The 17,349-nt window shown below is 40.0% G+C and overlaps 1 protein-coding gene and 2 non-coding genes across 3 annotated transcripts in view; all 3 read left to right on the top strand.

Annotated features, from left to right (window-relative positions):
- Positions 1 to 17,349, top strand: part of PUM1 (pumilio RNA binding family member 1) — a 126,079-nt gene that overhangs the window by 73,609 nt on the left and 35,121 nt on the right. Inside the window, exons 8-10 of the mRNA XM_065421820.1 lie at positions 2,127 to 2,220; positions 3,530 to 3,631; positions 15,563 to 15,714. Of these exons, the coding sequence (XP_065277892.1) occupies positions 2,127 to 2,220; positions 3,530 to 3,631; positions 15,563 to 15,714 (348 nt within the window). The remainder of the gene's footprint in view (positions 1 to 2,126; positions 2,221 to 3,529; positions 3,632 to 15,562; positions 15,715 to 17,349) is intronic.
- Positions 2,472 to 2,561, top strand: LOC135893949 (small nucleolar RNA SNORD103/SNORD85). The gene has a single exon (XR_010562344.1). It is a non-coding gene; the product is annotated as a small nucleolar RNA SNORD103/SNORD85 (small nucleolar RNA).
- Positions 12,950 to 13,036, top strand: LOC135893950 (small nucleolar RNA SNORD103/SNORD85). The gene has a single exon (XR_010562345.1). It is a non-coding gene; the product is annotated as a small nucleolar RNA SNORD103/SNORD85 (small nucleolar RNA).

Below are 17,349 nucleotides of genomic sequence, written 5' to 3'. Positions count from 1 at the left end.
AGGAGGAGGAGGCAGAAGAAGAATATCCCGTAGGCTATTGCTCTCTTATTCATATTTGCCATCTACTGAGCAAGGAGGAGAAGTGTTGAAAGCCCTGCTCTGTGAAGAACTATACCTGATTTTTCTATCAAGAAAGTCTATTCTTTTAACAGTTCTATGCTTCATGCTGAAGGTAACTACATCCTGCCTAAATCAGGCTGAATTATTATTGTCCATCTACCCAATCTTAACATTTTATAAAGAAGCTAGGCCTCTCTATCTGAGGCCTGGTCTACACTAAAAAGGTAGGTTGACCCAGCTACGTTGCTCAGGGGTGTGAAAAATCCACATGCCTGAGTGGTGTTATGCCGACCTAATCCCCAATATAGGCAGATCTAGGTCTAGAAGAATTCTTCTGTTGACCTGGCTACCGCTTTTCAGGAAGGTGGATTACCTACGCCGACGGGCGAACCCCTCCCATCAGCATGGGTAGTGTCTATACCAGGGGTTCCCAAACTTGGTTCACGGCTTGTTCAAGGTAAGCCCCTGGCGGGCTGCAAGACGCTTTGTTTACCTGAGCATCCGCAGGTACGGCCGCTTGCAGCTCCCAGTGGCCGCGGTTTGCTGTTCCCGACCAATGGGCGCTGCGGGAAGCGGTGGCTCAGCCAGCACCACTTCCTGCAGCTCCAATTGGTCGGGAACAGCGAACCGCGGCCATTGGGAGCTGCGAGCGGCCGTACCTGCGAACGCTCAGGTAAACAAAGCGTCTTGCAGCCCGCCAGGGGCTTACCCTGAACAAGCTGCAAACCATGTTTGGGAACCCCTGGTCTAGACTGAAGCGCTGCAGTGGTGCAGCTGCGGTGTTTCAAATGTAGACATGCCCTCAGTCCTACAAGGATGGAAGGGGGCAGAAAACAACAGCATAGCATCCAGATCCATTCTTTTCAAGTGGCTAAAGCTTCTAGTCAGGAAAGCTTGCCTCAGTGCAACAAAGGCAGCTCCCTCTGTTTTCACAGTATATTTCGCTAGGAAGTTAGGTGGAAGCATCTCTACTAGAGTTATTCAAGGCAGCTACCTGGCGTGTGTGTGCTCTCCAGTGTTTATATTTGCAAGCTGATGTTCAGGCATCAGCCAATGTGTTGTGCCACAAGAGTGCTGCAGGCAGCCAAGAGGCATTAGTCTGTCCCCTCTATATGGCACTGCACTCCTTTGGCAGACCCCAAGAATCTGGACTGGCACTGGAAGCTGGAGAGAAACTTTGTTTCCTTAATTTTTCTTCAAGACTTTCTATGCCAGCCCTTATCCCTCCCTTCAAGATTGGTGCTCTCTTCAACATTTCCAGTGGTTTTGCAAATAGCGAGTTTGCAGTGTCTCAAGGTGTTCGATTTTTATATTACACTTAAATACTGTGAACTGCTTTCAAAGATTCAGCTGAGCTGTGAGAGCTGGCAACCCTTATGCAGGGGATGATATCACCAGAAAGTCCCAGTGTCTGCTTTCTGTCTACTGTCAGGGAAGAACTATGTGCACCAAGTGTCTGGACTGATTTAGAAGATCTTAGAGAGAAAATTAACAGGTAAGGAAAGATTTCCCCCTCATGTTATATTAGGGTTCTTTAGCTTTTCAGCATGGACCACATTTTTACAGAGATTCTCGTGAGTATTTGCCATCCCGTTCCCAGTCCTGCAGCCCATCTCCACTGCCGTTTGTAGTCTCATAACATCTCTGTGGCAACAGAAATTGCCTGCATGGGAAAGTAATAAAGTATTTAGTATCTTTAATACAGTATTAGAGCTGGAAACAGCCTTGTGAGCTGCTAGCTTGCTGTGACCCATGGGCCACAGTTACGAAGTTTGTCTTAGTCTCTTTAAAGAGTAGTTGATGAGTGAAGCTTTCAGGGAACGCAGAGGTAGAAAACCCTCACAATAGGTTGTTAATACTGGAATGAAAATATTTTGAGATGGATTGTGGTAGATTATGAATTTAAAACTCCTCCGAACATCTCTTTTAAACATGTTTCCATATCATGAAGAGTGTCCATACTCTTATGATAGTAAATCTGTTGTCAGGATTGCTTCAGAAGGGAATCTGAGAATACTTTTCTAGTACGTGAATAAAGAACCAAAACTGTTCTTTTGTTCCTTCAGTTATTTCAAAGACCAAATGCACTTGCTGTTCAGCAGCTGACGGCAGCACAGCAGCAGCAATATGCATTGGCAGCTGCCCATCAGCCGCACATAGGTAAGTCCTTCATTTAACGCCCTACCTGTATTAGATTTCTGGAGATGGCTGTTGTTACTTGCTAACGGATGTCTTCAAAATAGTCTGTGGCAGTGAAAAAAGGTTATTAGGCTTTAGAGGGGTTTTAAAAGTACGTTCCCAGTTATGGATAATTGACGCACAGATTTCAGAAGCAGACCATGTTTGAAGATTATCTTGCAAAATTCTGGTAACATCTTGCTATACTTTTAAAAAGCTTTCAAATATTCCTCTCTACCGGTGATGACACTTGCCTTGCCCTCACTGAGAATGCTATTCAGTAATGAGAGTGTTTTCTAAGTATTCATTTACTCTGAGCCAGACATGAATTGGGGTAACTGGGACAGTGAAATGAGGAAAAATGCACATTTTAGTACAGACCGCAGAAACTCGCGTCCATATTTTATGTATTACAATGGTTTAGTTTTGAATAACTCCCCCACACAATGGAATTTCAGGCTATTCTGGGTGAGACTTAAAAGTTTATTTAAACGTGTTGCCATTCATAGTATTAAAGAAATACTGACTTGGGGAAAACTGTACATAGTCGTGTTTATAGAGAAATAGGTGAACCACTCACAAGGGCTCACTCATTAATGATGGGAGTAAAAATTTCCCAGCATTGAAGAGTTTAACTGTAGGTTTTCCTAACTGAATTGAACTTAGTTTTAAAGCGCTAGAAAGAATTATGAAGACACTGTTTCTCGTGTACCATGTACATTGCACTCCACATTTGTTCCGTTTTGGTGTAGACCCATGTCATCCTCTCCCCTAATTTAGTAGATTTAACAAAATGTTTATGAAAGTCCTTTTATATCTCTAAAGTGCTTTGAGCTCCTATGATAAAAAGGCTCAATTGAACTTTAAGGGAAAACTTATTTTATGGGTATGTATTAATACCCACCAGTATAAATTAATTGGTAGTTGCTCTTTATTTTCCCATTGTTTTTTTTCTAGTTGACTAGTTTCCCAGCTCTTTAAGGGATGTTACATCTTTGGAGTCAAATTCCATATACATATGCAGGTAGCATTGCTACAAATTTCACATTTGATTGTTTCAGTAAGACTCCTGGATACTTACTGTGTGCTGTCTACAAAGGACTACATGTGAAAATGTATAATTTGTCTTCTCAAAGTAGCTGCCAACTTTTCTTACTCTTAAATCATAGCTGCACAAGCCTGTTTATCCTGTTCAGTTACAACCAGGATGAATAGCCAAAACATGTAGGTATTCTGGTAGGGCTGCAGTTCTAGTTAAGTTTGTTTTTACTGACAGGTATGTTTTCAGCAGGTTTAGCTCCCGCTGCCTTTGTCCCCAATCCCTACATCATCAGTGCTGCTCCACCAGGAACAGATCCATATGCAGCAGGACTTGCAGCAGCTGCAACTTTAGGTGAGGAACTTAAGAGTTTTTGTGCATTAGATGAAATTTTCTATGCCTAAAATGTTTTAATTGTCACTGTCAGAACAGACTTAATGTAATCTGTTAGCACGTTTTGAGCTCTACTGAAAAAATAAGTGGATGTCAGTGTGGTATATAAGGGTATTATAAAACTTAAAGTAGAATTTTGTTTTGAAAGCCTTGTCCCTATAGATTAATACCTAAATTAGAGGATCAAAACAGGTAACACTCAGTATGGATTCTGTTTTACAGTTAAGGTTAAGAACAAAAATCCTGAAAGAGAGGTGACATTTCATTTATAGTGACAAATATACACTTATAGTGACAAATGTGTGATTGGTGTTGAGTTATGCACATACTTTTTTATTTGACACCTGAAAGCCAAATACTTTTGAAGCCTGTGTTACAGGGTATAGAGTAAAGTTTTCCTGCCAAGAAAGTATTAAGTAAAATTTGTTACTGTTGTTAATTTGAGATTTGCTATGATGAATTTGGTAAATTATGCTTTTTTCTTCACTGTAGGATCCCTTCTGAACTTTATGCTTTCCAGTCCCTTAATTACCTTGTTCCAGGCCTTGTATGTCAAAAGATCTCTCACTTGTGCAGAGGCTTTTACTCTGAATATAAAGTGCTCTAGCTGGCAGTTCTAATGTGGGTCATTCTTGCCTTCATACTGGACCTCTTTCTCCCAATCTTGTCTAGTCTCTGAATCCTTTCCCAACTTCAGGAGCCAAAATTGCTGTGTCTTGAAACGGTAGCTCCAGTAAACAATTAGGAAGCGTGAAAAACACATTGCATATTGAATTTTTATTCCAAAAGTCATGAGGTTCTGGCCCAAGTAGTGAGAGTCCTGTGGGTTCTTCCAAAACCAGATTAGTTCTGTACAACCACATTTAATTCTTTCACTGAGCCATCTGGAAAGAGGAAGTCCAATAGGTTCTAAATAAAATCTCCAGAGTTAGATATGGACATTACTCAATGAAGGTTGCACAACCTCATAACATTTCATTCTTATGCAGTCTGTATACCTAAATAACATGCCCCCCCCCCACTCCAAGATAAAGTTAAAACAAAGCTAGATTATATTTACTATAAGCAAGTTTTACAGTATTCTGGTTTGAGCAAGTAAGTTTGGTATGTGACTCTTTGTAATATTTACCAGCTGTTACATAACTGTTTATTAGCTTTTAAGCTTTGGGGCCAACCTAAAGTCAAGCTATGATGAAATGGGATTACAAGTATGACCAGATCATATGGTGTTTTTGGTAGATTATATAAAACAGTATGTGAAGAATCAAGGTTATAAAGAGTCCTTTCAGGATGATGATGCCTTTATTTAAAAAAAAAAAAAAAAAAAAAAAAGTCATTTTGAAGAGATGACTGTTAGGTGTGGTCGGGGCATAATAAAAATGAAAGATGAGGTGTTAGGGTAAAGCCAATTGTTGGCACACAGGTAAGGCTGAGATGAAATGGAAGAAAGCCAAGAAGTAGAGCCCTATGGAAGCTGCATCAACGAGAACATGGACGGAATTGCGGAATCAAAACCGTAACACTGAATCCAGCTGTGTGTGTGTGTGTGTATAAAAAAAAAAAAAAAAAAAAAAACAGCGCAATACAAAAAAATAAGGATGTCTCCCTGCTGTGGCCCAGAGCCGAAGGAGCTCTGTCTGCCCCCGCCGTGGCCCCAGGGCCTGAGAAACTGTGTGGGCCTCCGCTCACTCGAGGTGGGATCCAGGGATGGGGTTTGCTATAGCCCAAAATTTGCTATTGTGAAGGGCATATATAACGAGGGTGTACTGTATATTAGTTTTCGACTGTTGCTTAGAGACATGGCCTGCTACTATTAGTGCAGTTTCCCCCCCTCCCCATGGTTCAGGACACAATTTAAACATGTCTAAAAAGCATTCTTCAACTGGAGAATGCTCATCCAAAAAGCGAAGAAACCATGTGTTGACACCAAAGTTCAGAGCTAGTCAGTTGCCTAATGATATCTATGAATCAGGTGGTATGCTGTTCTGCAAATGCTGTCAACATACAATAGACTGGACCCGAAAAGATACCTGCAACGATCATCTAATATCAAAACCGTATCTGGAGAATCATGCCACATATGCTGAGAATCATCAAGGTTCTCGCTCTCTACAGAGAACAATTGCAGGCAGTATGAAATCTTTAGATGCCAGATGGGAGTTTGTTGTGGTCTTTGCTGAGGCTGTCATCTCAGTGGGAAAAAATGAAGAAGCTTCGACCTTTCCTCTTAAAACACTGCAGTCAAGGTGGGAAGCATTGCCTGAAAATAAAGCAGCACTTCGGCAGATTCTGCCTCGTGTTTATCAGGAGCACATGTGGCAGTGCTGGCCTGAATCCAGGGGGGAAAAGATTCCAGTGGTCGACAAGACAACAGATATTGGAGACTGCAGTGTGCTAAGTATTATCATATGTAAGTTTATTTTTCTTTTACTATCATGACAGATCCTTAAGTAGATGCTTTTTTATAATGTATGCATTGGCCTTTAGGAAAACATTTGTTATACTTAGAAAATACTAACCACTTATACAATTTAAAGTACAAATAATTTAAGAAAATGAGTTTAAGATGCTGTAACCCCTTAAAATAGCCTTAACCCCACCCTCCAAAAAAGCACCAAATTGGGATTTTGGAGCTATTCTATAAAATGCTTGTTAATAATTTTATCAAGCATTTTCTATTTAATATGCATTAGGAAATTTAATCGTGTATTGCAATGCAGCTGTAATATTATGCTTGTATAATATTTTAAAAAATCTTTAACATTAAATGATACAATAGTGGCTATGAAGCTGGATTTTTTTTTCCATTACAGAATTTTGAGTTTGTTTAGTGAAATCCTCCAGTAAAAAAACAAGTAGGAAAATTATGACATCAGAATATATATATTTTTAGGTGTTACAGATTAGTACTATTTGACGATGTCATCTTCATGGAGAGCTGCAACCACTCCACATTCTCACGGTGTCTTCTGGAGTTGATGAATAGGAACCAGCTCAGTCTCAGTGATGTTTGGGCAGTTGTAACAGACAGTGCTGCATACTGCATCAAAGCATACAAAGAAGCGCTGAAATGAGTCATGACCCAACAGTGTACATGTGACATATCTATGTCATATAATCAATCGGATAGGTGAGACACAACAGCATTTTCACTTCTTTAGCAATGTCGCATCTTTCGTTACTTGGATGAAATCTGCCGCCTTCAAAAAGCAAGCCAGAAAGCAAAGATGGGTTGCTTTTCTTAAGTCCAAAGAAGATGTGCACACCATGAAGGTCCCTCCTGAAGCAGTACACACAAGATGGAATAGCTGGTTTCAGGCAGTAAAATATCATGCAGAGCACACTGATCTCCACTGGGACTTTTTTGAAAAAGAGAAGTCATCAGCACAGGCTGAGACAAACCTTTTGACATTACTTAGCAGTCAGGAGAAATCAGACTTGCTGAAACTTAAGACAGCTTTCATATCTGAAGCTTGCCCCAAAATAACAACAGCCCTGACCATCTGTCAGCATCTGACCACCACCCTACGGCTGTCTCAGCTTTCAGTATTCTGGAAGACCTGGGATCTTCATTTCTGGAGCAGCCAAAACTTGTGGGTTTGGTGAAGAAACTGACAGACTCTTGGATGACTTCTCCATAAGTAAGGAGAGAGAGATCCTGGACAATCTACATGAAGCCTGTCAGCTTGCTTTTACCAAATTCTCCAAACATTGGGATGTCCATCCAGCAAAAGACGTGTTGCGACTGATCTGTGTGTTTGATTCCAGGCAGACTCCAGCCATGCAACAAAACATCGATCAGTACAGCAAGCTACCACCTCTCACCTGCCCCTCACCAGAACTGTATGAACAATGGCTGGTGTTTCTACACAGCACTCAGAATGAGCCCATCCCAGATCCACTGGATCTTTGCACTTACTGGAAGGTTATGAAGGGACGAGTGCCTAAAGTAACAGAGCTTGCCCTACCTTACATCATCTTCCCTGTCAGCTCTGTAGACACAGAGAGAGAAGCTTTAGTAAATACAAAAATCTACTTATAGACCAGAGGGAATCACTTTCTGAGGAAAACACTAAAAGGCTAACCATAATGTACCACAATGGAGATGTCTGCCAGAGATGGGAAAAAATAATGACAATTAATTAAGTTTGTCAGTTTGTAATGCTACTCAGCAATAAACTGTTGATTTGATAGTGTGAAATTATTTAATCAAATTTGAAATTAATTTAAGCATTCCTTCAGAATATAGGAAGCTTGAAAGTACTGAGTTTAATTTAAAATGGCAACAATGACTACTGCAAAGATGAATTGTTTAGTGCATTATTTTTTAATTATTCAAATCTAAATTCAGTTAAATTGACACTATAAGAGACACTTCTGTGGACTTCTTGTGTTACTGTTCAGCAATGTCAGTTTGGTCATATTACTAGGTTCTACTTTAAAAAGTGATTTGAAACGCATTACTTTCACTGTATCTGCAGGATGTTTCGTTTAAATTGTAGGATTTTTTTTCTGTAAAATCCGTTTTTCCCATTGCAATCCAATTCTGAACATTTTTATGCATTTATAGTAAGGCTACTTAATTGTTAATGTATCAAACAATTTTGATTAAAAAAATCCATAAAGATGGAATTAATTTTTAAAAAATGAAATCAGAAAATAATAAATCTGAAAATTCACAATAATAAAACAGAGTTCATAGGGCCCTATACAAGGATGTTTGTAATAGTCTAGGAGTCAGTGAACTACCGTGTGATGGCTGTGTAGCTGTGAATGAATGACTAAAACTCTCCACAGGAAGGAAATATTAAAAGCCTTAGTAACAAATAGACCAAAGCTTAGTGACAGGAAAGCACCATCATGAGTTACTTTTTACTAGAAAGACCATCTGTAACTTCACCTACAAGTCTAGAACGTGGTACACCTATTCAGGACCACACTTCCTACAGCAGTGTCGAAGCTGCAATAGAAGTGTTTTGGCCTAGGCAGAATTTGTCACCACATACACACCTCCTGCCCCAGGATTATGCACCAGAATCTGAGCTTTCATTTACCACCAAAAAAAAAAAAAAATCTACCTCTCCCGAGTGAGTGGAGAACCTTTAAAAAACATGGAGTGTAACTCTACGCAGCATAGCCTGGAACCATAGCTCTAAGATGTCCGAATTGCCCTATTCATCTCATTGGAGTGTTAACTCTGAAACCTAAAAATAGCAGTACAGATATAAACATTAGCTATTAAATAGTTGCCCCCATGGACAATTTCTGTGGTGCAGTCATGCATTTTTTGTACAAGGATATGTAGCACACTGACAATACTACTTTGAACCCTTTAAAGATGTACCCCAAGTCTAGTGAGAAGAGGCCTTCCTGTTTTCCTGTGGCAGTGCTAGACTGGAAGGAAACTGAAAGGCATAGATGTTGGTGAAATGGGAGAAATTAAATTATAGTTCCCAACTGGTTTTATTCCTTTTAGTTGCTCCTCCAAAAGAAGGGAGGTTTTATGGTGCTGTGTGACTGTATGAGGGGATGTTGTATCATCTCTCCAGGACTGTCAATCAAGTGAAGTTTTCCCCCCCCCAAGCACCAGATTAATTTAACTATTTTTAAGGAGTATTGATTTGAATGGAGATATAGGCTTAGTGTTGACGTACTAATGGGGATATCACTATCTGTGCAGAGAAATATGAGAATTTCTGTGGCACATTGAAAAAGATGTAAAATACAGGAAGTTTTTGGTGTCAAGTGTCTTGAAATTGGGTTTCCCTGACGATTATCAACATTCCATTTGTAATTACGCTTCAGCCCATTGAATAAACTAGTTGCTAATATTTAGGCTTGGCAGAATAAGAATTTTCTTATAATTTTGGCTGATATCTATACTTATTTTTAAGCATTTTTTAGATTTGTTTTTATTAAGTTTTCACAGCTGCGCAAGATTATTGGTGGAGTGTCAAACAATTATTTAATGACAGTAGATGTTAAAATTCAAAACGTTAAAGCTTTATAAACTGTTAAAAACACAAATTATCAACATATGTCAAAATATACAAAGTAAATATCCTTAAATCAACAAATCATACCTGTTTTTACTGTTAATTTGCTACCCCATATATAATAAGTCTACTTCAGAAGTCTAACTCACTGGATTTTGTTTCCAATATGTTCTCAAACCGCATTTTTCTTACTTTGCCTAACTGTAAATTTTGATTGTTATTGACTGAAATATATTTTTGTCTGTTTTTGTGTGCATGGTGAAATCTGTTTAGATTTTTTTTGTTTTGTTTTGTTTTAAATGGTGGTAATGCTTCTTAGCCTGCTAACATACTGTTGCCAACATCACTGATGTTTTGAGTCAGAGAATCATAGCACTGGAAAGAATCTTGAGAGGTCTTCTAGTCCAGTCCTCTGCACTCACAACAGGACTAAGTATTACAGACCATGCCTGACAGGTGTTCGGAGATTTTTTGAAAGAAGCTTAGACAATGGCGGAGATTCCACATCCTCTTTAGGCAATTTATTCCAGTACTTAACCACCCTGAAAGGAAGATTTTCCTCATGTCCAACCTAAACTTCCCTTGCTGCAAGTAAAGCCTGTTGTTTCTTGTCCTAGCCCCAGAGGTTAGCTAAAACATTTTTTCTCCCTCCTCCTTGTAACAACCTTTTATGTACTTGAAAACTGTTATCCTGTCCCCCCTCAGTCTTCTCTTCTCCAGGCTAAACAAACTTCGTTTTTTCAGTCTTTCCTTATAGGTTATGTTTTCTAGACCTTTAATCATTTTTGTTATTCTCCTCTGAACTTTCTCCAGTTTCTCCAAATCTTTCCTGAAATGTGGCACCCAGAACTGGACACAATACTCCACTTGAGGCCTAATTAGCGCAGAGTAGAGCGGAAGAATTACTTCTCGTGTCTTGCTTACATCACACCTGTAATACATCCCAGAATATTTTGTTTGTTTGTTTGCAATAGTGTTACACTGTTGACTGGTATTTATCTTGTGATCCACTATGCCCCCCCAAATTCCCTTCCGCAGTACTTCTTTCTAGGTAGTCATTTTCCATTTTGTATGTATGCAACTGATTGTTCCTTCCTAAGTAGAGTATTTTGCATTTATCCCTCTTGAATTTCATCTTATTTACTTCGGACCATTTCTCCAATTTGTCCAGATCAGTTTGAATTTTAATGCTATCCTCCAAAGCACTTGCTACCCGTCACAGCTTGGTATCATCCTCAAACTTTAAAAGTGTGCTCTCTTGGGGGGGAGGGATAGCTCAGTGATTTGAGCATTGGCCTACTAAACCCAGGGTTGTGAGTTCAATCCTTGAGGGGGCCATTTAGGGATCGGGGCAAAAAAAAAAAAAAAAAGTTGGGGATTGGTCCTGCTTTGAGCAGGGGGTTGGACTAGATGACCTCCTGAGGTCCCTTCCAACCCTGATATTCTATGATTCTGTGACATTATCTAAATCACTGATGAAGATATTGAACAGAACCGGACCCAGAACCGATCCGTGTGGGGATCCTATGATATGCCCTTCTAGTTTGACCTTGGTAACTACTCTCTGGGAATGGTTTTCCAAACAGTTATGCACCCACCTTATAGTAGCTCTATCTAGGCTGCGTTTCCCTAGTTTGTTTATGAGAAGGTCATGTGAAGACAGTATCAAAAGCCTTACTAAAGTCAAGATATACCACATCTACTAACCACCCCCCTCCCCCCCATCCCACAAGGCTTGTTACCCTGTCAAAGAAAGCTATTACAGTGGTTTGACACGATTTGTTTGTGACAAATCCATGCTGATTTTTACTTAATCTTATTATCTACTAGGTGTTTGTAAATTGATTGCTTATTATTTGCTCCAGTATCTTTCTGGGTACTGAAGTTAAGCTGACTGGTCAGTAATTCCCCGGGTTGTCCGTATTCCCTTTTTTACAGATTGGTACTATATTTGCCCTTTTCCAGTCCTCTGGAATCTCTTGTCTTCCATGATTTTTTGAAGATAATTGCTAATGGCTCAGATATCTCCTCAGTCAACTCCTTGAGTTATTCTAAGATGAATTTCATCAGGCCCTGGAGACTTGAAGAGATGTAACTTGTCTAAGTAATTTTTAACTTGTTCTTTCCCTATTTTAGCCTCAGATCCTACCTCATTTTCACTGGCGTTCACTATGTTAGACATCCAATCACTACTAAACTTTTTGGTGAAAACTGAAACAAAGAAGTTGTTCAGCACTTCTGCCATTTCCACATTTTCTGTTATCGTTTTCCCCCACCTCATTGAGTAACAGGCCTACCCTGTCCTGGGTCTTCCTCTTGCTTCTAATGTATTGGTAAAATGTTTTCTTGTCACCGTTTGTCTCTAGCTAGTTTAATCTCTTTTGCGCTTTGGCCTTTCTAGTTTTATCCGTACATGCTTGTGTTTGTTTATATTCATCCTTTGTAATTTGATCTAGTTTCTACTGTTGGTAGGACTCTTTTGAGTTTCAGATCATTGAAGATCTCCTGGTTAAACAAATACTGGCCGCTTGCCATCCTTCCTATCTTTCCTATGGAGTGGGATAGTTTGCTCTTGTGCCCTTAATAATGTCTCCTTGAAAAATTGCCAACTCTCTTGAACTTTTTCCCCATTGTCTTGCTTTGTATGGGTTCTTATCTACCAACTCCCTGAGATGCTAAAGTTTGCCTTCTTGAAATCCATTATCTTTATTGTGCTGTTTTTCCCCTCTACCATTCCTTAGAATCTTACTCACTTTCACTCAAGCTGACTTCCACTTTCAGATTCTCAACCAGTTCCTCCCTATTTGTCAAAATCAAATCTAGAACAGCCTCTCCCCAATAGCTTTCTCCACCTTCTGCAATAAAAAATGGTCTCCAATACATTCCAAGAACTTGTTGGATAATCTGTCCCCTGCTGTGTTATTTTCCCAACAGGTGTCTGCTTAGTTGAAGTCCCCCACTGAGTATGAGTCATCATACTCTGAGTCACATGAATGGCATGATTACAAATACCTGTATAGATTTGATGGTAACACTGATATTGAAGGGAATGGTTTTTATTGTGACCACGTTTGCTGTTCAGTTTACTGGTATTTCTTAAACTCCTTTTAGCATGTACATGCTTTTTGAGTGCATAAACTCTTCAGTGTGTGTGGCGCACAGCACAGTAGAAGTACTTGACTTCAGATGCATTAGGATGTTCTTCCTTTTCTATGGGATCTTTCAGAAGTATAAAGCGAGATTAGTCTCTTGGAGTGAAGAATAACTCTGCAAGTTTTACAGGTCTGGCAGCCATGACACACTTGCCCTCACTGAGAGAGCTGCTCAGTAATGAGAACCCCACCATGTGCTCAGATGAGCTTACGCCATACTTGCAAAAATGCTCAGAATGCTTTGTTTAAAGGCACTTACTGCAAACCTCCATAACCTTTCTCTTTTTTTACACCTAAAGCTGTAGCTGTTCAAATGAGCAACCCCTAGCGGAGAGAGAGTCCAGACTGTGTGTGCATAGTAGTTAGAGCTCAGATTAATATAAACTCTACTTCTTTTGGTTTGGAATAGAGATGCCTAATCTTTGTCCAAATGAAGGTTGCTATGGCACTTGCCAGGAGCCTGATGGCTACCCTGTTTGCATAAAATGAAGTGGATTGTAGCTGCCTCTCTTCAGTACAGAAGTGTGGCTTGCAGAAAATACAGGTCACAGCATGCAATTCCTGACCTGCTTTGATTGGATACCAACAGGCACAGATGCATTTTGATCTAAGCACCCTTGGGTGCTTAAATGAAGATGGGACCAGCATACTGGGACTGTTCAATGGGCTGTGCTTTCAGCTGTTGCTGCCTCAGAGCAGATCTGTTGAGTGGGAACTGTAGTCGCCTTTTTCACCATCGATGGAGTTCTGTCCACCGGGGCAGGTCTTGCTCACCCTCATTTACCTTGTGGCATTGGAACCCTGGTACTCATAAGGTGATCTTGCTGTGCAAAAGAGCTTTTGGGGCTGTGATGACAGGGGGTTTACATAGTACAGTGATTGGTCTTATACAACATCCTATATAGACAGACAAAATTAAAATGACTTGATAAGGACAGCACAGTAAGATTAACCAAGGCCGCCCTCAGAGTAACAGTGTTGCTGAACTTCACCATCCTGCAGCATAATGCAGGCTCTGCACCTGCAACACACCAATTTGTACAGATTGAGTCCAGAATGCAAGGCCCAAGCCTGCTGCTTAATGGCCTTGTTTCTATCCTCTCCTCTTCTTTATTGTCTTCCTTCCCCCTTCTATGCTACACTTATGCTTGGAATAGTTTCCCTGTTCTTTGATCCAAATACCCACCCTCTCTTCATTCATATGTTTGCTAAACTTGCTTCATTTGCAAAGATTTTTTAATGAGCTATGGAAGACAAAATTTGTTCTTAATTGCAGCAGTTTGCAATTGAACTTTCATCAGGTCCACTAATTCATTTTGTCTGAATGCATTGCTTGTCTGTCTTACAGTCTAAGCTGGGGTAGACAATAGTCAGACTGTGGGCCAAATCCAGACTGCCAGATGCTTTTGAACAGACTGTGAAATTGTTTTGTTTTACTTACTTGTTTTTGTTATTTTTGTATTATTTTCTCTGGAATCTGGACTTTGACTATACCTCTGGACCTTGACAGAAAATAATTGATTACCCCTGGTCTAAGATGTATATTCCTCTGTTAGAAGGCAAGCATTCTGTCTGAGCATAGTAAATACTCATCTCTGCTACAGTGGAGGGCGCATCTGATGTAAAATTTAGTGTTGTATTTCATTCAGACAAGCACATTCTAATCTAAAGTCATTTTCACTGCAACAGTGAGTAATTTAGCCTTCAGGCTTTGCATTGGTTTTGAAACGTAGAAATTAGAAGATTTTTGTTAACCTTCTGCTGATCTCTCCAAAAGACATGAAGCAGACATAAAAGATTCTATTGCTTCCAAACACTATTGTATTGGATGGGATGCGTTCGGCCAGGAAGTGCAGCATATAGATTTCTCATCTGATTGTACACCAGTCTTCTTTGGATAAACTTTTAAGAACAGAGGCTGCGCCAGGCCATAATTAAAATAACTGAGAGTCCTGGAAATTGACACATCCCACATGACAATTCACAGTTCTATTGATCATTTAAGGTAAACATATGTTCTCTCTTAAATGTGACATACAACATGTTAAAAATGGGACCTGTGCCCTTTAATCCTTTTTTATTACTGGTTTATGTGGTGTATAAAAAAGGCCTGAAAGGGTTTTTGTTTTTTGTTTGTTTTGTTTTTGTGTTTTTTAAATTCTGCTTGTTTTTACATTGGAAATTGAGGTGTTCTCTAGGTTGGAAAAGTCTCCCTGGTGACTGGAGAACTAAATGACAGATACCACAAGAGTCTTGAGAGCAGAAGTGACTTTTTGTCAACTATGTTGTAAAACAGTGTTCACACGTATAGCTTAACAGTTCTATTTTGGAGAAAGGATGCCTTCGTTAAAGGTTCATTAGCCATGCCTTCAGTTATGGCATTGAAGCTCACAATAAAAATCACTTGAGATTCCTACTAAATGTTGACATGCCCGGTATATATAAAGCAAAGAACAACAAGAAGAAAAAAACTTCAGGCCCTATTTGTATGTTGTGATAAAGGAATAAAAATGGGCACTAACCCAATCAGTGATTTAGTAGTTAAAAAGCAAGAACTGTGTAAATTTCATGTATCCTGGACTACACTCCTGAGCCCAATGGTTTTAAAATCCTTTGCAGGTCACCTTTAAAATAGGCTTTGTTGAATCAAGTGTGATGTGTGGAGGTGTTTTTTGGTCATGGCTTACTGTTGAGCAGGTCTTGTTTACTACAGAAGTTGATTGAATCCTCCTTTGGCATTTTAGGCCCTGCAGTAGTCCCTCATCAGTACTATGGAGTTACTCCCTGGGGAGTTTATCCTGCCAGTCTTTTCCAACAGCAAGCTGCAGCAGCTGCCGCTGCAAGTAACTCAGCAAATCAGCAAACCACTCAACAGACCCAACAGGGACAACAACAGGTAAGTGGCAGTGTTTTGCAGGTACCTGGGATTTACATAAGTATGCTCATGTGGGTTAAAGAATTGCTATTTCCAATGACAACACTTGACCATATGAGACTCAGTTGATTCAAAAGGCCTTGGCCTCTTTAAAATTGAGAGGAAAGTATTACCTGTAAGCTAACTATTGGGATCATACCGTTCTTTCCATGTTTGGAGTTTCCTGTATGCAGTCTGGCAGTGATGGTGTCTTTTGCACAACATTATTTGCTGCCAAATCAAGACCAGTCAATAGTGAAAGGAGGAAACTTAAAAATAGTTTCTTGCTGCTTCAGATATCTGGCTAAACCCATGTTGGAAGCTGTAACTAGCAGAACAGTAGAATAGAAATGTTAGATCTTGTTTCATTTCCAACACATAAAGGAGATGGGGACAGCTGTTGGCAAGTTTAAGCAAAGTAGTTTTAAAAAAGTGAATATATTGCAGCAAAAAGAAATCCCTTAATGAGAATTAAAATTATGTAAAGCAGGTTTAATGGGGAATAGACATTTGTGTGAAAAAATTGCGTTAGGAATAAGATGTTTCCGTCACATAGCAATAGCCATAGCTCTGTTGCTATTGACTATCTGCAGCTCTGAAGCTATAACGGTTTAATATGATGGAAGCAGCTTAATCTTAACACACTTTTTTTTCATACTGATGCGTTTCCCAACTCATACTCAACCCATTTCCCATCTGAGAAGGAGGGATGAGCTTTCTTTCTGTGCAAATGTGGGTTGCTTCAACATTTGCCCAGTTTAAAACAAAAACAAAAACTAACATTCTTAACTTGTATATTATCTGTCCTCCCCTCTCCCTTTCGTTCACTGTAATGTTTCAAAAACAAACAAACAAAAAAATTACTAATATTCCCATTTCCCAGTGTCTGAAGCAAAAGAACTTTAAAGTTCTACACTGGGGGGGGAGGAGGGGAGATCGATCTAAGCGAATAGCGTAGCTGAAGTTGAAGTATCTTAGATCGAATTACCTGGGGTCCACACGGCGCGGGATCGACGGCCGCGGCTCCCCCGTCGACTGTGTTACTGCCGCTCGCTCTGGTGGAGTTCCGGAGTCGACGGGAGCGCGTTCGGGGATCGATATATCTTAACGAGACACGGTATATCGATCCCGGATAAATCGATTGCTACCCGCCGATACGGTGGGTAGTGAAGACGTACCCAAAGTTTGCTGCTTCTCCTTCCTCCTTGTTCACATTTTCAGATGGCAGCAGCACTGCAAAACAAGGTGGATCTTGCATGCCTGTTTGCAGAAGCTCTAGCAGTGACATAGAGGCAAATCCATTCTGAAAACGTAGGATCCCAGAGAACCCAAATACGGAGCAAATTTTAAGATATTTCACAACAATATTAGCACCAAGTTTGGTTATGTAGATTGTAATCTCTGTGGGGCAGGCACTGTCTTTGGTTATATGTCTGTATAGCATCTAACACAAAGGACCTCGAGGTGCTACTGTAATACAACACATGTAAATTTATCTTCACCAAATGTGGCTCACGATTAAAAAGTGCTTTTGCTGCCAGTGGCAAAGTTGCCATGCTTGTAAATCCTCAAGCTCAGATGCCTGCAATACCTAGGCACAAAGGGAGAGCTCCGTTG

The sequence above is a fragment of the Emys orbicularis genome, chromosome 23, assembly GCF_028017835.1.
Source record: "Emys orbicularis isolate rEmyOrb1 chromosome 23, rEmyOrb1.hap1, whole genome shotgun sequence".
NCBI classification, from domain to species: Eukaryota; Metazoa; Chordata; order Testudines; family Emydidae; genus Emys; species Emys orbicularis.
The sequence above is the reverse complement of the archived record's forward strand: the minus strand, read 5'-3'. Positions and strand labels throughout refer to the sequence as shown.